The 21,838-nt window shown below is 57.2% G+C and overlaps 1 protein-coding gene across 1 annotated transcript; it reads left to right on the forward strand.

Moving 5' to 3' along the window:
* The first annotated feature begins 1,949 nt into the window (after window positions 1-1,949).
* FTCD (formimidoyltransferase cyclodeaminase) lies at window positions 1,950-19,965 on the forward strand. The gene is made up of 14 exons (XM_004429678.3): window positions 1,950-2,003; window positions 2,731-2,914; window positions 3,786-3,914; window positions 4,811-4,899; window positions 5,039-5,218; window positions 6,412-6,549; window positions 6,771-6,902; window positions 12,152-12,213; window positions 12,707-12,836; window positions 12,997-13,158; window positions 16,600-16,643; window positions 16,866-17,004; window positions 18,395-18,490; window positions 19,673-19,965. The coding sequence occupies exons 1-14, from the start codon at window positions 1,950-1,952 to the stop codon at window positions 19,757-19,759; spliced, it is 1,626 nt and encodes a 541-aa protein (XP_004429735.1). The 3' UTR covers window positions 19,760-19,965.
* The last annotated feature ends 1,873 nt before the right edge of the window (window positions 19,966-21,838 follow it).

The raw sequence follows: 21,838 nt of genomic DNA on the forward strand, positions 1-21,838 counted from the left end.
CCAAACGCAGAGCCTGAGGCAAGGATTTGGGTGCACACAGGATGGCTACAGAATCTGCAGGACCCCGTGCAAAATGAAAATGCAGGCCCTTATTCAAAACTTAGGAATCTCAAGATGGTGACAGCAGACCATTAGACCGAGTGGGCCCGTGCCCCTGTATAGGTTCCCCGGGGAAGCCAGTTTATCTGGGAGATGATTCAATGCACACACGCACCGTACCCCCCTGCCCACTGGAACCTTCCAGTCCCTGCCTCTTCTGAAGTCTAGAGGACAGGTGACTTCCTGGGCCCTGTGGTCAGGTCCAGGGCCCAGCGCTGGCACCTTCTGGGGCTTGGCTTCACCTGGAAGGGCCATCAGGTGGCCCTGGGCCCAGGTGTGGGAGGGTTGGCTCCGCTGAGGCCTGTCTCCTTGGTATGTAGACGGCGTCTTCTCCCTGTGTCCTCTCATGGCCGTCCCTCTGTGTGTGTCTGTGTCCTCATCTCCTCCGCTCACAAGGACACCAGTCAGACTGGATTAGGGTCCACCCTTAGGACCTCAGTTTACTTAATCACCCCTTTAAAGACTCTATTTCCCCATACAGTCACATTCTGAGGTGCTGGGGTCAGGGCTTCAACATACGTTTTGGGGACACAATTCAGTCCATAACTGACTTGGTCTCCCCCTCCCAGCCGCTGGACACCAACCCCCAGCTGAGGGGCTCCCCGTGACCTCGAGGGCCTCTGTGGGGTGCACAAATGCGGCACCAGGCCTGTCTAGCAGAGGGGGGGCTGGCGGGCACTTCCTGGCGCCCCCCGGGCTGCAGGCTCTCTCTGTGTGAGACTCGGCGTCGGGCGTGGGTTTGGAGAGCTGCCCTTGCTGGGCCTTTGCCATCTGCCCAGTGCTGTTGAGGCTCCCGCATGCCCTCGTGGGACCCGGAGGTGGTACATCTGTCACCCACGGTCCCCCGTGTTCACACAGGGGAGCCGTAGCTGGTGAGGACCGGCCTGCCCCCGGCCTCTGGTGGCCTGTGGCTCTTCTGGCCGCCCCAGGGGTGGCTGCTGGAGGGGTGGGGTCCCAAGGCCATATGGCTGGGATCTGAGACCCAGGCATCTCCTTGCCCAGGCCCTGTGGTCACCCCCACACTGCCACGGGGTGAAGTAGCCTCAGATGCTGATTGCCCCAAAAGCTGTGCAGGGCACCTGTGTCCAGGAGGACGACAGATGGGGTGCAGCCTGCTCTGGGGAGGGGCCTGTGGGTGTCCATGTGCTGCTGGGATGACGAGGTCGGTGGGTATTTGCAAATAGGAAATGCCCGTCTGCTCAAAAATCATTAAGAACTTCGAGAGGCGCCCGGCCCTCTGTGCACAGTGTGCTGTGCTGCTGACCTGGGGCATGCGGCCCTCCGTGGGGAGCCTACGGCCCTGGGGAGCAGCAGCCAGCAGCTGGCGAGGTGTGTGGGCCCCATCCCACACACCTGCACACACCACCACCACTCTCCTGCTGACCAGCTGGGCCAACCTCTGCCCAGAGCCAGGTCCAGTGCTGGGGCCTCGCCCATGACACCAGGGTCACTCAGAGGGTCACTCTGGAAGATCACACAGATGGCCATCAGGTGGCCCTGGGCCCAGCTGGCATTGGATCCCAGGCTGACCTGGCCACAGCTTGGTGAGGACTTGTCCCCACTGAGGGTCCAGGTCACAGATGCTTTCTCAGGGGAGCCCACCCCCAGCTGGTGGAGCCAGCCCCCCTCCGCCGTGGTCAGGGGTCGTGTTTCTGCCCCTCCGGGGTCTGCTCCTGTTTCTGCCCCTCCGGGGTCTGCTCCTATTTGCACAGGGACCTTGGCTATCCCTCCTGCAGGGACTGGTGGTTAATAAGCAGCCTGGCCGAGGGGAGGGCCCCGCCGGGCACTGGAGAGCGCCGTCCCTGCGTCCCTCCTTCCCTCGGCTGCCGTGTGAGAGGAGCGTCCTGACCATGTCCCGGCTGGTGGAGTGTGTCCCCAACTTCTCAGAGGGGAACAACCAGGAGGTGAGGCACCCGGGGTGCCAGCTGGGGGCAGCGCAAGGGGCTCAGAGCAAGGAGAAGGGGGCTGTTTGGTGTGCAGTTGGGGGTCACCTTCTCTCAAAAGGGATGTGCCTTGTGGGCATGGGGGCCTTAGAGGTGACGGACCGGGGGAGGAAGGGGCAGGGGGTGGGCAGTCAGGCTGGGGTCCTTGCCGGGTTTGAGGGTCCCGCGTGGTTACGCCTCCCCTCCCCGCGCCTGGTGAGGCAGGAGCTGTTATCACCCCCGTGCTCCCCTGAGGAGACTGAGAGTTGGGCCAGGCCACCAAGGGCCACCGAGCAGTTGGGCCTTGAGCCCCTGCTCCCAAACCTGGGCCATCCTGCTGCCTCAGAAGGTTCTGGGCCCTTCATTCTCCTCCCCGATGCAGAAGCTCCCATTGGAGGCCGCTTGGGAGGCTGGGCCCTGACCCTCTGACCTTGGCCTGTAGGTCACCTTGTCTGAGCCCCAGCAGCCCCTCCCCCTGGGTCTGCTTCCTGCCTCAGTTTCCCCTGGAGGGTGTCTCCAGTTGCCCCCTCCTTGGCAACTGTGGCCTGGCTGTGGGTCCCCCGGGCTCCCACTCTTTGGGGAGTCCCAAATGCTCAGCACCAGCTCCTCAGGCCCGTGTTTGGGGGGACAGGAGCGGCATGGCCCCCTTGAAGCTCCTGTTCCCTCTTCCAAGTGGGGAAACTGAGGCGTGGGAGGGCTTTGTCCTCAGGTGATCGACGCCATCTCCCAAGCCGTGGCACAGACCCCAGGCTGCGTGCTGCTGGACGTAGACGCTGGCCCCTCCACCAACCGCACTGTCTACACCTTTGTGGGGCGGCCCGAGGACGTGGTTGAGGGGGCCCTTAATGCCGCCCGAGCCGCCTCCAGGCTCATCGACATGAGCAGGCACAAAGGTGAGGGGTCCTGAGCGTCGGGCCTGCCCTTCTGCCCACAGGGCACGGCGCAGGGTGTGGGGGCTGACAGCCCAGCAGGCTTCTCCCCAGGGGACCCTAGAGTCCTCAGAGGGGTCTCAGGTGCAGCCCATGGAATGTGCTGTGCCAGGCGAAGGTGCGTGATGGCCCCCATCCACGTTTCAGGGGGTCCTTGAGAGCCGCTGGCAGTGAGGCTCACACTCTGAGCAGGCCCTGGAGGGGGAGGCAAAGACACCGCTCTGCTGGAAACTAGCCTGTCAACAACCCACAAAACCAAGCAGATTCACTGGGACAGGCAGGGTCAAAGGTTGCTGGACACACAGGGAGCTCGTCAAAAGGGCAGGGTCTCGGGCCGCTCACAGGCTCACAGCGGGGGAGGCCAGGTCCACGAGGAGCAAATTTCTAAGTGATCCCATCTGGTGAAGAGAGAGGAGGCTTATCTCAAAGCGAGGAGCCGAGGATGGGAGAGACGGGAGGCTGGAGGAGGCTTGCCATCTTGTGGGGACTGCTGACCCACAGCAGGGGGACTCAGGTTATGAGAAGGACACACGGACCCGCAGCGACCAGGGGAGGGAGGGCTGGGCGGCTGGAGCTGGGTCAAGACGGCCTTGCAGCCTGGCCAGGCTCACTCGGAAAGTTATCTTTGTGGCTTTTAGGAGAGGGAGGGTTTTACCACAAAGATGGCAAAACACTGGGGCCTGCTTCCTCTCCCCGGCCCTCTGTGGTCAGCGTGAACAGCGGGGTGTGTGGATGGGGTGCAGGTTGGGGCTGGAGAGGGCGGGGGTCTGCGGGAGCCCATGGGGCCCACGCCCACCCCTGAGCCTCCCCTTCCTCAGCCCCCTTCTTTCTGCAGGGGAGCACCCGCGGATGGGCGCCCTGGACGTGTGCCCCTTCATCCCGGTGAGGGATGTCTCCATGGACGAGTGTGTGCTCTGTGCCCAGGCCTTCGGCCAGCGGCTGGCGGAGGAGCTGGGAGTGCCAGGTGAGTGCCCCCAGGAGGGGCGCCCCTGTCCCTCCTCACTCCACGTGAGTTCCCATCACCAGCAGGGTGTCCCTCACGGTCTCTGCTCTTGACTCCTTACAAATGCTGGTTATTACAAAAAATCTACCAGGAGCGAACTGATGCGCAGGGAAATATCCGCTCCGTCCGCAATGAGATAAACGCAAATAGGAACCGCGAGGCCGCGCCCCGGGTCAGGGAGCAGTGGGGCTCGCACGCATTGCTTTGTAAAGTGATTTAGCAAGATGGACTGAGAGCCCGAAAAAGCCTGTGCCTCCCAGTAGCGTAATTCCACTTTGGGGAGTTAACCGAGTCAGGAACATGCCGTGGGACTGATGGAGATGAGCTGGAGACAAAGTGCCTGCCCAGCACAGGACAGGACACAAGAGCACGGGCGCCAAATCCAGCCCCGCGCAGCGTAGGCCCACACATAGACTGGAGGTGACCCTGCCTAGGTGCCCAGTGGTTGTGGACGTGTTAGAAGTTTGTGGGGAGTTTTGTTTTCTTTTCTCTGTGTTCCTTGATTTGTGATCATATTTATCGTACAATGAAAATACACTGTGGGAAGAAATGTGAACATCCCTCCATCCTGCACGTCCACTCCTAACTCTTGTAATTGTGGTGATGGCTTTTTCGGGGTTCTGTGCAGGGGGAGCAGCAGAGGAGGGGTCCTGGCCCATCATGAGTGTCCATGAGTGACCGCCCACACCCATCCCACGAGGCAGAGCAAAAGGGGTGCTCCCTGTGAGACGGGAGCCGTGGGAGGGCTGCTCCCAGGGTGAGGGTGGCGAGATCGGCCTGCCTCATTTCTCCTCCGGCAATGGGGGTTCTGGACTGCACACCGGCCGAGGGCCTGATCAGTCCATCCCCCCTTGCAGTGTACCTCTACGGCGAGGCAGCGCGGACGGCCAGTCGCCAGTCCCTGCCGGCCATCCGGGCCGGGGAGTACGAGGCCCTCGCTGAGAAGGTGCCGTGTCCCAACAGAGGGTGGGCAGGTCTGGGAGTGGACCCTGCAGGGGTGGGTGCCCTCCTCCTTCTCCCTCCCCAGCCCCAGGGGCACCACCTCCCGTGGGGGACACCCCACCCTAGGGTGAGTCTCCCCACAGCTCAAACAGGCTGAGTGGGCGCCAGACTTTGGCCCCAGCTCCTTCGTCCCCAGCTGGGGGGCCACTGTCACAGGGGCGCGGAGGTTCCTCATCGCGTTCAACATCAACCTGCTCAGCACCAAGGAGCAGGCGCACCGCATCGCCCTCAACCTGCGGGAGCAGGGCCGTGGGAAGCGCCAGGTGAGCGGAGCCGGGCTCGCGGCCCACTGTCCCCGCGGAATCCCCAGGGGCAGGAGGGAGAGAGTCAGAGGCCGGGCGGGCCGTGGCGTGGACCCGCTGACGAGTCCAGCCTCAGTGTCCATACCACGCAGGGCTGGGCAGGGTCGGGGCTCCAGGGTTTAAAGTTGGGGAGCATGTCTTTAAAGGACATTTCCATGGAAGCAGGCAGGACTATACCTGTTGTTATAATATTGCAGCATTTTCATACTGATGGGAAAACAGGTGCTTCTGAGCCCCAGGTGCCCCCAGGTGCCCCCACACACCCCCAGGTATCCCTAGGTACCCCCAGCTATTCCAAGGTCCCCCCCCATACTCCCAGGTACACCCAGGTATCCCCAGGAGTCCTGATCCGCCAAGTCTGCCACAGCAGCTGTCACCTAGTTTGAGCGTCACTCCTGCAGAAAGTCCGAAATTGGACTCAGGTAGACAGAGAGACACCTGGGGAAGGAGGTGGCGGGCGACGCCCTGCCCACCTGTCAGCACCACTCCCCCACCCCGGGACCTGGGTCCCGCCAGGTAGCTGATTCCCACTCCGCAGACCCAGTTGTCTGTAAGCACAACACAAAAGCACAGCGAACCCCCACTCCTTCTTCACGGTCCTGCTGGAGTCAGTCGGAGGTCAGAGGTCCCTTCTCAGGCGGACTGAGTCACCCCAAGGAGCAAGGGGCTGAGAGCCGGCCCCTGGGGTGAGGGGTGGGATGGGAGGAAGGTACCGAGTGCAGGAGTTTGGAGTTGGGTGGCGCGGCCCTGGGCTGGCTCCCAGGACGTGGGTGTGGGTGGACGCTGGCTGGGAGGCAGGGCCTGGCCTGAGCTTGGTGACTGTAAGGGGTGGGCATTAAGGTGCCTCACCCTTTGGGGCCTCAGTTTCCCTGTGGTGGGTGGGCCCCACCCCAGTGGCTCAGATGAGAGAGCCGGAGAGCGAGCAGGAGAGCCACACGCTGACAGGCCATCCAGGGAGCGCCACACCAGAGACACACTCTGCAGGCCACGGCCGGCCAGCGTGCTGGCTGACCCTCTATGGTCCCCCTCTTCCAGGCATCTGGGGAGGAAGGGAGCCTCAGGCCAGCGGGGGGACGCAGGGGCAGGTGCTCTCTGTGCAGGGTGCCAGGACAGGCTGCGCAGGGCCCAGGCTGGGAAAGGCTTTTCCTTTGCAGCCAGGACTCCTGAAAAAGGTTCAGGGCATTGGCTGGTACCTGGATGAGAAGAACCTGGCTCAGGTATCCACAAACCTCTTGGACTTTGAGGTCACGGGGCTGCACACGGTCTATGAGGAGACCTGCAGAGAAGCCCAGGTGAGCAGGGCAGGTGTCCCCTGCCGGCTAGGGGGTCCGTCCAGATGACAAGGGTAGGTGTCTCCTGCTGGCTGGGGGGGACTGTCCAGGTGAGGAGGGCAGGTGTCCCTTTCTGTCTGGGGTGGGGATCTGTGCAGATGAGCAGGGCCGGTGTCCCCATCACCCTCTAGGGTGTTCTCAAGCCCACCCCCGCAGGTGTTAATGATGCCTGGTCTCTGTAGGAGCTGAGCCTTCCGGTGGTGGGTTCGCAGCTGGTGGGCCTAGTGCCTCTGAAGGCCCTCCTGGATGCCGCCGCCTTCTACTGTGAGAAGGAGAACCTCTTTGTCCTGGAGGAGGAGCACCGGATCAGGCTGGTGGGCTGGGCTCCACGTGAGGAGTCGGGCTGGCAGGGAGGCGGGAGCGGGCTCCATGCTCCAGGGAGCAGGCCCCCACACCCACAGCTGGAGGCCCCCACACCCATGCCCAGAGCCCCATCTGCGGGCCAGGCCTCACTCCTCCTTTTTTGTTCTGTTGTCCATGCTTAGAAGATGGGATCATACTATTTTCATTTTGGGGACACTATTGAGGTTTTCTTTGTGACCTAAAATATGTTCAATCTTGTAAAAATTGTGTGGAGAAGAGAGTACACACAGCTTCCTTCTTCCCTTCTGGGGTCTGTCTTGGGGCATGTGGCTCTGAGGGACGTGCACCTCCCCTGTCACGCCCTCTGTGCCCCTTGCACGTCTGGATTTGGGTGTGTGAATCTACCTCCCTTACTGATAGATGATTATTTGTCCCACATGACACCTTGGCCTGGAATTCATCAGGGCTGCAAGGCCTGCTCTGGGTGCATGTACTTTGCTGTTCTGTGGCTCTGGCCTCTGGGTCATTTTGTTTTGAGGGCCTTTCTGACAATGAGCGCATGACTGGATTTCTCTGACAGCGTCATCTTCTGGTGTGGAGTTGATCCCTGAGTATCTGCCGACTGAGCAGACACCTCTAGACTTCCTTTGTCCTATTTTCAGGCATGTGGGGTGTGGGTGTGGTTTCCTTCTGGTTACGTGGCAGAGTTAGTCTAGTTTTTAGGTATTTAGGTGATTACCTTTATAATGTTGACGTATTAGCCAATAACCACTGTATATATAGAAGAGAGACGGTGAGTTTTACATGAGCCAGGGTGAGGACTATAATCCTGGAGAGCAGCCTTCACAAAGGAAGAAATTGCTCAGGAGAAGCACGGTTTTCAGTACAGTTTTATACCTTAGAACACAGAACATACATCAAACACACCCCAGATACATCTTCATCAAAGTTTCCAAGAGATACTCAGTTGCAGATTAGCCGGTCCTCCTGACCCTGGCGGCAGGAGAGGAAACTTATCTTTAGGAGCACTGATAACGGGGGTTGAGGATTCTGGCCTCCTAGGAGGGGAAGTATGCATCCTTGTCTTCAAGGAGTGCATTCTTTTACTTTAAGATGATGTTTAATGCATTCTTTACTCTAATGGTTACAGCAGATGTACAATGTATGTTTGATAGGCTATAAATCAGGCTTCTTTAGTTCAAGCTGGATCAGGTTTAAACCAGAATAGCTGACCCATATACCTCAACATGTGAAAATTTCTGATCAATAACCTAATATATTTACCTCTACTTTTTTATTTTAAAAATTATCCAAATTTTCTAATTTATCAATTTGATTTATCAATTTTTATCAGTACACTGACTGCCTTCTATGAAAATGAGAAAATAAATACACAGGATTTACTCTCATCATCTCCTTCTCATTTCCTGATTTTTTAGAGTTATAGTATTTTTTTAGGGGGAGTTCTTTTGGTGGTTAATTTTTTTTCATTTTTTTTATTGTGGTAAAATACACATAACATAAAATTTGCCATCTTAACCATAGTGTACAGTTCAGTGGTATTAAATACATTCACAATGTTGTGCAGCCATCAGCACCGTCCAGGATGGGTTTTACTGTTTCTGCAAAAATGGTCACTAGGATTCTGACACTGACTGCACTGATTCTGTGGATTGCTTTGGGTAGTATTGTCATCTCAGCAGTGTTAAGTCTTCCAATCCATGAGCATGGGATGCGTTTCCATTTATTTATGTCTCCCTTAAATTCTTGCAGCAATGATTCGTAGCTTCCTTGTACTGGTCTTTCACCTCCTTTGTTAAGTTAATTAATTCCTAAGTATTTTATTCTTTTTGATGCTATTGTAAATGGAATTGTTTTTGTAATTTCTTTTTCAGATTGTTCATTGTTGATATATAGAAATGCAACTGACTTCTGTGTGTTGACTTTGCATCCTGCTATCTTGCTGAATCTATGAGTTCTAGGTGGTTAAATTTTTAAGTTTAAGTAATATACTTAATCCCTTAGCTCTTTATCACTGTTAGACAATGTCTGTAACTCTTGGTGAAGAAAAATGAAAATTAATGCACTTCTGTGAGCACTCGTCTCTGCTCCATGTTTAAATTGTGGTGTTATTTTTACATTGTCAAATTTATAACATTTACCTTTTGTAACCATATCCACAAATATTAAATATATTATATATTCACAGATATTTATCTTAGCTCCACGTTATGTCAGTGAGGCCCTTATGCGCCTCTGTCCTTTCATGCAGCCTCCTTGCTGGTCTGTTTGTCTGGATTTCACAATCAAGCAGATTTTTAAAGAAAGGTCATGGGGGCTTTATTCTGTGGGTTCTAGCATGTTTGGGAATGTCTTTCTGTGAGTTTATTCTTGGAAGACAGTTGGGCAGCCAGAATTCCAAGTCACTTGTTTGTCCCTGAGAGTGTTGCAAACATCTTTACTATCTTCTGGAATAAATGTCACACAGTCGGGGGGGGGGGTGTCTAAGGCCCCATGGTTGTCCCTCACCCCAGGTGGCTTGTTCTTTATGGTGCCTGAAGAATTCCTTCTTTATCCTTGAAATTCAGTGACTCTGCCGTATGTGTCTTGGTGTTGATTGTTCTACGTCGTGCTTTTGTGATTTACAGATTCCATTCTTGTTTAGTTTCAGGAATATTTTCTTCTGTTGTATTTTTGACCCAGTTACATGGTTCTTTTACTTTAGAGACACTGATTTCATTGCAGTAGCATTTTGTGTCTTCTATATATCCTGTCTTTTCTCTACTTTCTTTCCATTTCTTTCCCCTTATAGTTACTGTAGTTTTCTCAAACCTGGCTTCTAAGTCACTGACATGCTTTATGGCCAGGACTGTTGTCTTTCTAGATGTTACAAATTTTAGGTAACTTTTTGTTTGGATATCGTTTCCTACTCACAGAAGAGGTGCAGGAACAGTGCGAGAACCTGGAACTCTCCAGATCTACCAAGTGTTGGCATGTTGCCCGTTTGCTCGAACATTCTCTCTGTATTCGTGCATCATCACGTTGTTCTTTTCGGGACCATTCGACAGTAGCCGAAGACCTTGTGGCCCTTTAGCCCCTGATTTATTTAGGGTGTATTTCTTAAGAACAGGGACATTCTCTTACACAACCACAGTACAATGACCAAAATCAAGAAATTCAACATTAATACAATTCTAGGATCCAATCTATGGACCATAATCAAATTGTGTCAATGTCCCAATAATTTCCATTACAGCTATATATCCTCCAATCCAGGAACAATCCAGATGACACAGTGCATTTAGCTGTCATGTCTATTATCACCTTTGATCTGGAACAGTTCCCGTCTTCCTTGTCCTCCCTCGACCTGGGCATGCTTTTTGAGTGCAGGCTGTTGGTTTTGTACAGTGTCCCGCCCTGCGTCCTGGTCTCACGTTTCTCATGACTAGATGTGGTTGGGTGTTTTTGGCAGGAGCAGCACAGAAGTGATGCGGTGTCCTGAGCGTCGGGTCGGGAGCCCTGCACTGCCCGTTTATCCCCGAGTGGTGACATGGATCCCTTGACAAGGAGGTGTCTCCCACCTGGGGTTGTTCACTGCAATCTTTCTGCTTCTCCTTTTGCAATAAGCACTCTGTGGAGAGGTACTTTAAGAATATGTAAACACCCCATTCCTCTTGAAATTCCAGCCACAAGTTTTAGCAGCCATTGATGATTTTCTAATTTCATCCTTTGTAAGAAAACGCTTTCACCTCTCCCAGTGTTTGATGCTCTTTTCTATTTTTTAAACATATTATCTTATATTCTTTATCTGGAAGTTCTGATGTCAGCAGCCTTTGAGCGTCTGATTTTGCAGATTGTTGCGTCTGCTGACTCTTTCTCAAGGAGACTTGCTTCTTCCTGTGTTGTGTGAGTTTTGATTGTGTGTGTGTATTCTTTGGCATTTTATCTGTGGTAATTCTTGGACACCTGGGTTTAGAGTTTTTGTTGGCCTTTGTCAGGTGCTTGGGGGTGTTACCACGTGGGACCATGTTGGACTGAGTCTCTTCTTTGGATGCACACAGGTAGAGAGTTCTATGGGAACCGTGGCCCATATCCCCATCAGGGTGGCTTGTGGTCAGAATTCCCAGGAAAGGCTTTTTTCCTGCTTCACCAAAGGAAGGCAGAGACTGGGAAGTATCCCAATTATTTCCTCCAGCGGGTGGTTCTTCTCTTATTCATCCTTGGAGATGTCCTCTTTCAGGGGTCTCCAGTCGGACCCCACTGTTGAGGGCTGGAGCTCTCCCCTACTTCAGGATGGGCAGGCCTCTGTGGTTCACCTTCTGGTTGTTTCTCACCTTGAGTGATCTCCTTTACTTCCCACCAGCTTAGCTAAACATTTAAATCCATTTAAAGAATTCTGTTTATCTTTCTGAGGTTTTCTGCACCAGGAGGGCTCTGCCATGTTGCCTGCTGACTCTACAGGCCAACTCTCAGGAGGCGCTTTCTGTTTCCATGTTTGTGGGGAGACCTCACGACACCCCGGGGCCCCACGGGCTTGTTTGTCTCGAGCAGCACCTGTCACTTTCTATATGTTGTAGAAAATGTTGGCCTGTTTGGCTCAGAATGGGCTGAAACTGTGTGCTGGCATATAGCCCCATGAAGTGTCTTGAATGTTTTTTGGTGGGAAGAATTCTAATCTTAAGTGGGGATTGTTCCAACTTTATTTTGAATTTAGGTAAAATTCACTGTTCCTCATATAACAAGTCTTATGTTCAGGTGAATCAGGCAGCTCATGGACTTTAAGAACCAGTGAGACACTGACACCTGAGGAATTAAAATCTTGTCCAAAGAGGCAGATTTTGTGGCCCTTTCAGCAATGGCCTCATGCATGTGGTGTCGCCTGTGGGACAAATGAGAAGGGCCCATGTGGCTTAGAATGAGGGTCAGTTCACTGAGGGATCACCAGTGGACACCTCCTTTCTCTGGGCCTCAGTTTCCCTGTGGGGTAACACGGGTGGGCAGCTGTGTCAGGAAGGCTGCACAGGCTGCTCTCTGGGCGGGGGCTTTCCCACAGGGGCCAGCTTGGACAGGGAGCCAGGGGTCAGTGGGGTTCGTAGTGGGCAGGGAGTGCAGTCAGCTATAACCCTGCCTGGCTCCCCACACAAAGGATCAGGGCAGGGAGGCCACCGTGAGCTGAGGCAGGACCCTGACCAGTCGGTAGCCTTCCTCATGTGTGGGGGATGGGCCCTGTGACTTGTCCTCACCAGCCCCTCCTTTCTAGGTGGTCAGCCGGCTGGGCCTGGACTCCTTGTCACCCTTTAACCCTAAGGAGCGGATCATAGAGTGAGCAGCAGCCCCTCCACATGGAGACCTGCCTCAGTCCTTTCAGAGCCTTCTGCTTGGTCACTTATTTATCAGCAAACAGCAGGGTGCCTGTGCCAGGCATGGGGCTGGGGGCTCATTGGGGGGATGCAGTGAGGCCCCAACAAGGTCCCGCTCTGTCCTCACGGGGGCTCCTGGGTGTCCCAGAGCCCCACCCAGGCTGCAGCTGCTCTGCAAACTGGGACCATGTCCCCTCCCCCGTGTTGGTGAGAGTGGGGCGTGGGGGGTGGCCTGGAGTCAGGGACCTGGCTCTGAACCAGCCCCACCCTCACAGCCTGGGAGTAATGACCTAGGACCCCGTCCCCATCCCTGAAACACCTAGGACCCATCCCCATCCTGGTATAACCCAGGACCCCAATCCTTGTGTCTGTCTTGGCATGACCCAGGACCCCGTCCCCCATTCCCTGCCCTCCCCTCCCCTCCCAGGCCTCACCGAGTCATCTGCTCCCCACAGGTACTTGGTCCCTGATGGCGGGCCTGAGCAGAGCCTGGTGGACAAGCCCCTGCGCACCTTCATCCGTGAGGTGGGCGCCCGCTCAGCAGCCCCAGGGGGTGGCTCCGTGGCAGCAGCCAGTGCGGCCATGGTGAGTGGGGACTGGGGGTTGGGTGAGGGCCAGGGGTGAGGACAGGGGCAGGAACAGGGGTGAGGACAGGGATGGAGTGGGGGCAGGGACACGGGCGGGGACAGGGACAGGGATGTGGGCCTGGGGTCCCGTCTCATGCAGCTGGCCTCTCTATCCATAGGGCGCTGCGCTGGCCTCCATGGCTGGCCTGATGACCTATGGGCGGCGCCAGTTCGAGCCCCTGGACTCGACCATGCGGCGCCTGATCCCACCCTTCCATGCGGCCTTGGCTGAGCTGACCACGCTGGTGGACGCTGACGCCCGTGCCTTCCAGGCCTGCCTGGTGAGAGCAGAGGGGCTGCAGGGCCATGGAGGTGGCCCTGAGCGCGAGTGGGGTCAGTGGACCAGGTGGGGCAGAGTCACAGAGAACCAGCAGGGAGGGCAGGGGGCTGCTGCAAGCTCAGGTGTCTGGAGACCAGCAGTGGCTGGAGAGAGGGACAGTGGTCTGGCCGCTGGGGGCCCCTCCCTCTCCTGCTTGGGCAAGGCTGAGTCCAGCGGGTTTGAGGGTTTGGCACAGGCTTGCCCCTATGCTGGTATCTATGCTGTGGCAGGGGTGGGGTGGGAGGGAGAGAAGGGCACCTCTGGGGGTCAGCCCAGGCTCAGCGTCCCCCTACCCAGCTGCCCCCTGAGCCCTGAGATGGGCTGGCACCCACATCTGCCATCGCCAGAGGAAGGTCCCCAAAGTAGAGCTCGAATCCCAGGAAGGGCAGACAGCAGAAATCTTGAAAGAACAGAAGCTGGTGATTAACTGTCTCAGAGAGATCAGAGAAGACATTTCAGCCACAAGACAAAAATGCCCCTGTGGAGAGCCGGGACGTCTTCACCATCACACGGCGGGTTTGCTCCAGAACGCTCATCTCAGAGGGGCCGGGCGTCAGGCGGGCGACAGGGAAGGGACAGCGCTCAGAACCCAGGGCAACGCTGGAGAACCCGTGAGAGGGTCAGAGCCACGAGTTCAAGGTTGGGAATCCCCCAGCATGTCGGACAGCAGTTCATGACAGAGGGGACCCAGGAGAGGCGGGAAAGACGGAGCTCAGACTTGGCTGGCCAGTGAGGACGACCCCCCGGAAGGTGTGAGCGCCACAGACTCACCCCCCAGAGGCTTCAGGACACGGCTGCCTTGCGGGCAAGACTGGGTGTGAAGACAGGGCTCAGGACAGGGGCCAGGGCTCAGATTTCCACGTGACCTCCGGGGAACGTGCGTGTGGGCTGTGTGCCCCCAAAGTGAATGCTGGGTAAAGTTCATGTCCCCAGGAGGAAGGTAGAAGTACTGATCACCTTATTCCATTTGTGTTTTTAAATGTGAATTTCACTCATTTGCTTTTTAAAATAGGCAAAACCTTCAGGAGGGTCAGGACTCTCCGGCAGAAGGGCAGCCGAGAGCAGTCCCAATGCCCGCCTCCCGCAGCGCCCCGCCCCAGTCCGCCCCGGCCAGTGTGGGCTCCAGAGCTGCCTGAGATACTTGCAGATATTTGTGTACATTCGATTTTCCTTTTCTCTCCTTTCGTACACAAATGGCGACAGGCGTATTCTGTTTTGCCTCTTGCATTCTTCACTTGACGTTCTGTTGGATCTTTCTACATTGGCGCATGGAGACCCCGCCCTGGCTGCCCAGTGTTCCGTGGATGCAGGGTTGTGGCGTCTTCGACCAGCCTGGCTGGGGATTTAGGCCATTTCCAGTCTGTACTTGGGACACTGCAGGGTGGACACCCCTGGTGTCCATCGCTGGGCATGCGGTGGGCAGTCTGCAGAGAGACTCCTAGAAGGACTTGCAGCCCGAGGTGGGTGCGTTTCTCATTTCGAAGGAGGCCGCCACGTGGGCCCTGTGGAGGTTGCATGGAAGGAGCCTCCGTGCGCGAATCTGCACGTCTTGTCTCTCAGCCATCAGACGTGGTCACGGCGGCGCTGTCCTGGCGTGTGCTTCCCACTGTGAGCTGGGTGGGGCCGTCCTCACACGTGTCACACGGTTCGTGTCCTTTCTCCCAGGTCACTCTCAGGGCTTTTCCTTACTGCTGACCAGGACCTTTTTGTGAACTTGGGAACGGTCTGTGCACTGCCCCAGTTTGCTCTTTGTCATCTGACTTTGCTGGTTTCTGACAATAAGAGCTTTGTGTTTTTGTTGCCGAATATTCAGTCTTTCATCTGCTCTTGTCTGGGTTTCATGTCATGGTTAAATGGCCCCCAGGCCAAGCGTATTGAACTTCTCCCATGGTGCTTTCTAGACTTTTATGGTCTGATGAACTTCAGATGTTGAGAGGTGTTTAAGGAGAAACATCAGTTTAAATACAAATATTAAAAAAGTGTGGCTACCTACTGGAGATGAGAAATGAGATGAATAAACAGAAAACAACTGGAGAGGGAGTAGAAAATGGAAATCTAATCAAAAGGCATGAAAGGAAAAGGAAAGCAATCAGCAAAGATGTGTGGCTGAGAGAAAACCTAGAATACAGTGTGAGCGTGAGGGATGCCTGGTGGACAATTGCACGTGGACGCGAGGGGGTCAGTACCGTGTTGGTTATGTTCCCTGAGAGCAGCAAGAAGAAGGACTTGAGAAAAAATTAAGAAAACATCCTTTCCTTGCCCCAAATACATAAATAATTTCCACGTGGGATAAAAAGCTGGCTGTGTACCTCCCCCCAAAACAAACCTCACAATAAATTAGAAAACAGCTCTAACTCTGGTGGGCAGGCCTCTCAGCTGGACACAGATGTGGCCATGAAAGGTGGACTTGACTGAGATCAGCAAAGTTCTGCCCCGGGGAGACTCCAAAACACCCAGGTCTGGCTACTCAAAGCTTCCTGCAGCCAGATGACAGCCAGGGGTTAACGTCCACGTGTGTGAGACCTGATCCAGGTCCCCAAGGCGGACACCTGGATAGCGATGTGTGGTCGTGGAGACGGATGACAGGCCAGTCTCCAGGGACAGTTGGGACCTTTTGTGCATCGACCACAGTTATCAGGACGACAGAATCTGGTTCTGGTCAGGTCTGGGGTCATTTGCTCTCATGCGTGGCTGAGGGAAGGGTCGACTGGTAGCAACTTTTGAGCAGAGATTTGGCCAAATATACAGGACTTGACTGGCCACAGTCCCCACCCAGCTGTGCCCTCAGACCCATCCAGAAATCCTGCGGGTGGGCAGGGCTCGACGCTGGGTGTGACAGGAGAGCCCGGACACGGCCGTGCTCACAGCACAGGGGCGTGCGGACGAGGGGAGACCGGACCCACCAGTGGCCAATCCAAGGAGAGCGAGCTCATTGTGCAGAGAGGACAAATCCCGACGTGGCCACTCCTGGAGGAAGACTGGGTCGGGAATGGAGGAGGGGCTGAACCTTTTGCTCCTAGACTCTGGGGGGTCACGCAGTGGCCTGTGTTAATGCACAAGCAGTGACTGGTGGGTGCTGTAGGAAGGGCTGGGCTGGAGGACTCACGGACCCCTCTGCCCCTGAGGGCACCGCCCCCTCTTCTCCAGTCTCTTAGCACCCAATGTGGGGTCCCTGAACCGGGTCGCCCTCCTCTGCTGGGGCCCAATGCCAAAGACTTTAAACTGTGGAACCCCACAGAAGCACTGTCCCCAAAGTGCGTCTGTGCCCTGTGGAAATGCCGGCTCCCGGGGTGGTGACGTGGGTGCTGTCACGAGGCTGGCCCTCACCCCGCCCAGGCTCTCCGTGTGGCCGTGGGAGACGCCCGCTGCTCACCCCACACGTTTCTGTGCTTTGTCCTGGCAGGAAGCCATGAAGCTGCCCAAGAACACCCCTGAGGACAGGGACAGGTGAGTGCAGCAGTGGCCGCGGGGGTGGTGCCCCCAACCGTGGACACCTGGTTCCTTGAAAGGACCTTAGCCCCATTTACTCCTCCCTCTGGGGAGTGTTCGTGTTGAAAGACTGTCTCCTCTATTGTGTCCCCTGATTAACCGCTCAGAGAGTAGCTGTCCGGCGGGTCGGCCATCCCTGGGTGCCCTGGGGCTCTGACCATCGACCCCCCACGGTTTCAGGCGCTCGGCCGCCCTGCAGGAGGGGCTGAGGCGGGCGGTGGCCGTGCCCCTGGCTCTGGCGGAGACGGTGGCCTCTCTGTGGCCGGCGCTGCAGGAGCTGGCCCTGTGTGGGAACCTGGCCTGCCGGTCGGACCTGCAGGTACGAGAGGGGGCCTGGCCTCCTGCTGTGGGGGAAGCACGTTGGGGGTCCTTGGGCAACCACAGCTGTTTACTGGGCATTTACTGAGCCAGGCCTGGACTTGAGCACTTCACAGGGTGGTCTCGGCCAGTCTCGTGCAGTGGGGTCAGCTTGTTTAGCCCGTTTTAAGATGAGGAATTAAGGATCTTGTTCCAGGTTGCATGGCAGAGAGGCAGAGACTCAAATGTGTCTCCATAGTCCACGCCTACGCATGGCTTCCTCCTAGCGACTTGTCCCCTCTCCCTCCCCCCTTCTCATTGCCTGCTTGTTCTAGAAAACCCTGAAGGCAGCTCACAGGCCTGCAACATCGCCCTGTCCACAGCCCGTGCGAGGAGGGCGCGGGACCAGGAACATCAGAGCAGGCTCTGCTCTTTGCAGCCCGTCCTGAGGCCCCACGGTTGACAGGGTTTTACAAAAAAGACACCTGTTCTCAGTGTCTTGTCCTGAGGCCCCAGAGAAGTGTCCCCTTCTTTCCTGGGGAGGCAGTCATTTGTGAGTTGTCGAGAATGTTCCGGAAGCCACCTGCCACAAAGGCCGAGGTTCCTGCCATCCCAGGTTCCTCCTTGGGCCCCAGCCTGTGCTTGGACCATCTCCTTGGCCCCGTGGGGTCCTGTGAACGTCTAATACACTTGTGCTCACTCATTGTTCAGGACCCCACCTGTGGCCAGCTCTGGCCAGGGCCACACAAAGGCTGCGTTCCGAGCGTGGGTCAGGGAGGCCGAGGCCAGCCAGATTCAAGCCTGGCTGTTGAGTGGTCAGCTGAGGGTGGGCCTTTGGACGCTTCATGGCCTGGGGGGCCTAAGAACCCCCCAGGGAGGGCCAGGCTCCTGTCCAGTGATGGGTCTCCTGGCCCCAGACGACCGTGCAGATGCTCACCCTGCCTGAGTGACTGGCCGCCGCCCTCAATTCGTCTCCAGTCACCTTCATGCCCGGGAAGCCAGGCTCAGGAGATTCCAAGACCTGCCCCCGCCGACCCTTGTGGCCTGCAGGCACAAGGCTGGGCTGTGACTTAGACGCGTAGTCCCCAGCCCGGCCTGAAGCTGGTGCGCTCAGACTGTGCCATGCTCAGATGAGAGCGGCCTGTTTTCTAAGCTTGAACGTGGAGGAAATCGGGCCGTGGTTGTTAACTCTGCCTCTGGGTGGGATCAGGCCAGGGCCCACTCCTCTCTGTGGGGCGCGGCCAGGGCCTCCTTGGATGGGCCGCCTCATAGGGACTCTCAGGCCGCTCGGTTTGCTGTCGTTAGGGATGAGGCGTGAGGCCCCAGGCTGTGGCCCTGTGCCGGGGGTGGGCAGGGTGAGCCCACCCTCCGCCCAGTCACTGATGACCAGCCTTGCCCTGGCGCTGTTGCAGGTGGCAGCCAAAGCCCTGGAGACAGGCGTGTTTGGTGCGTATTTCAACGTGCTCATCAACCTGAAGGACATCACCGATGACGCGTTTAAGGACCAGGTGAGCAGGAGGCGCATGGGGGCCGGGCCCGCAGAGGGGACTGGAGATGGCCTTCAGGGCCGTGGTTTGCAGATGTGGGTCCGGGGCCCCGGCCAGCAGGTCCTCGAGGGAAGTGTCCATCTGATGAGACGTTCCTCCTGCGTCCTGTGGGTGGACAAGGCCTGGCCTGTGGACCACAGGCATTGGGGGACGGCCGTTGTCCTCTCTCGGGGTTTCTGTGGAGGCAGGTGGCCCAGGCACCAGTCGGCACCCCCTCTTCCCCTCCCGTGGGGCTCTGGCTGGGCCTGGGCCAGTCCTGTCTGGGGACCGGGGAGCTGTGGGGATCAGAGCCCCTGTGCCCTTGATGGAGCTGCAGCCTGGCCACCCCGGCCTGCCCACCTCGCCCACCTGCCCGATGGGGCTGCCCAGGGCTGGGGTCCCCCAGGAGGGCTGGACCATAGGACCTGCAACACAGGCCTCAAAGAACAGTTGCCACCCACGAAATTGTCTTAGCTTCAGCACTCGTGATAGTCTCCTTATCGTTGTTACTGTTGTAAAGTTCACACAGAACATAGGATTCACCGTCTTAAAGTGTACAATTCAGGGCGTTTACACATTTATGATGTTGTGTGACCACCACCTCCATCAAGTTCTGGAACACTCTCATCACTCCGAAGGAGACCCTGCACCCGTTAGCAGTGACCTCCGCTCCCCTGGCCCCAGCCCCACCGTCACCGATTGGTCGCTGTGATTTTGTGATAATCTTTAAAAAGCGATTTCATGGCTCAAAAGGGGGGCACCGTGGCCTTCTCCCCACCTGCCTGCTTTAGCCAGGCTGAGCTTGGCCACCCAGGGAAGTCACTGTCCACCACGTGGACACCACATGGGCGAGTTAAAGGACAGGCCACGTGAGCCCCTCTGGGCCTCGGGACGCAGCCCTGCCCTTGGCAGTCGAGGCTAAAGTAGGAAGACCAGGAGAGTGAGGGCCTGGGGCCTGGCTGTCCCCACATCTCAGGACAGAGGGGCCTCTCCCATCCCCACTGAGGGTCCCATGAGGAGCTGGGGGTCCCCAGGTCAGGTGCTCAGGATCACCCCAGAATGGACAGGCCAGGGAGCATGGCCAGAGAGGGTGCAGGGAGGGGGCAGGGCCAGAGGGTTCTGGTGGCAGGTGCAGGGTGATGAGCACGCCCTTGCGTCCATCAGGTCCACCAGCGCATCTCCAGCCTCCTGCAGGAAGCCAAGACCCAGGTGACACTGGTACTGGACCGCCTGGAGGCCCGGCAGGAGTGACGGCTGGGCGGGCAGCCTTGCAGGACTCTGCGCCCCTCAGCGACCCCCTCTTCCTTCTCGATAGGGTCCAGCCTCGCTGATCGGACAGGGCAGCCTCTGAACTCGGTCCCCATGGGGCCCAGAGGGGTGGGTGTGGGGACTGGGTGGGAGCTTATCTGGGGTTGGTGGTGTCACCCTCTGTCACCTGTGGCCTCCAGTAAAGTCATGACACGCCAGTGCCTGGTTGTGTGTTTGGGGTTGAGGGAAGGGCCGAGATGAGTGTGCAGGGATGGGGGACCCTGTGATGAGTGAGTGTGGGGAGACGGGGTTGGAGGAAGTAGGGGCGCAGTGCAAGGTGACACACCGGCTCCAGGGTCCCACAGATGTGTGAGATGCCACCAGGGCCTGAGCCTGGCCACAGGTCACTCAGCGCAGGGTGCCTGGAGCAAGGTGGCCTCTGGGTCATGCATGGGACAGAAATCCCCACGGGGACAGCAGGGCTCCTCCCCTCACATCCTGGGATGCACTCCCTGATGGGTAGGGAAGCGGTGGGCCAGCATCTGGGGGAGGTGGGGAAGGGGGGTGGCCGGGTCCCAGTTACTCGCGGGGTAGGCGAGGATGAGGAGGAGCAGGTGAGCCGAGAGTTCCTGGGAGGTGACAGGGACACTTGGGCCAAGTTCCCATGTCCTGGCTGGGAGGGGGTGAAGCCTTGGACCCAGGGTCTTGGGAAGGGTGGGTGCCGTGTGCCAGGCCCTGACTTCTCTCCCAGTGGAAGCTCAGGGGGCTGAGGCCTGATGATGGGGGTCCCCGGGGGGTGGCTCTCCTATCTCCTGGCCACGGCCCCTCTGCCTTCTGCCACATCCCCCTGGAGGGCCTGGGCGGGAGGGATGGGGGTGGAGGGTGTTGGTGATAGCCCCAGGGCTGGGGCAGCAAGTGGAGACCGAGCCCCGCCCCGGGCAGCCCCAGGTCCAGGTGCCACCAAGCCAAGCGTGATGGCCGTGACGGAGGCAGGGCCACGGGGTCCTGGATGGGGACTCCCAGGAGAGAAGGGCAGGAGGTGTGCAGTGGGGTGTGGGCTGCAGTGGTCCGACCCTGGTGGGGGACACCTGGGGAGGCCCAGCTTCGAGCCATGAGTGAGCGAGGGTTGGCTCTGCTGTGGGGGAACCAGTCACCACCAGCTGCAGGTGGAGGTTTCCGTTTCGTCTTCTCAAATAGGCCATGCTGGGATGCAGTACAAGCCCAGGATAATGCAGCGAGTCCTGTGGAGAAGCCTCGCCACCCGGTCCCACCAGGCCCCCGTCGTACCCTCTTCCTGAAATCACTGAACCCCCTCTTTTGTGCCCTGTAGTGTTTGTTTATGTGACACAAACACGTGTGGATATAAACTCTTAATTCCTCCTTCACTCCACAAATAGAGCAGGTTATACGCTGAATTGCATTTCTACTGCATGAGGTGGCCTGAGACCCATGTCTCAGTGTTTCGAGACTCCGATTTACCATATGTTGTACTTTTCCCTGTATTTTCTTAACCGTTTCACTGTGAAATATAAGACACATTCAGAAAGGTGCTCAAAACAGTGACTGATAGCTCAACGATTTGTGACAAAGTGTGTCCTAGGAGGCCATCTCCCCATCATGGAATCCTCCTGACCTCTGACCCCCACAACCCTGCCCCATGGCGACCGCACCCCTGCTTTCCTGTAGAGCCACCAGGCACAAGGGTTCAGTGTTCTCTGTTAGCTGACTTTTAAATGAAGGGCTCGCACGCTCCCCGCCTGGTGTCTGGCTGCCTCCCTCAGCACCGTCTGTGCGAGTCCCCATCCTCCTTGTGCGAGTCCCCGTCCTCCTTGGGGTGTGGGGTGACCGCGTGCTCCCTGCAGGGAAAGTGCTTTGTTTATACCTGCTGGTGCACGCGTGGGTCGTGTCTGGTTCTGGCATTGCTGAAGTCCTGTGTGAGGCTCACACGGTTGTTGGAACTGCTGAGTCGTGCAGCGTCGCCTTCCCAGCTGCTGTGCTGCTGCGTGCCCCATGTCCCCCCATGTCCCCCACGTCCCAGTTCTCAGCACTGAAGGTGGAGTGTGTCCCCGGCTTGTAGACATT

This window comes from Ceratotherium simum, chromosome 27 (assembly GCF_057802395.1).
Source record: "Ceratotherium simum simum isolate JZ-2026a chromosome 27, ASM5780239v1, whole genome shotgun sequence".
In the NCBI taxonomy this organism is placed as follows: Eukaryota; Metazoa; Chordata; class Mammalia; order Perissodactyla; family Rhinocerotidae; genus Ceratotherium; species Ceratotherium simum.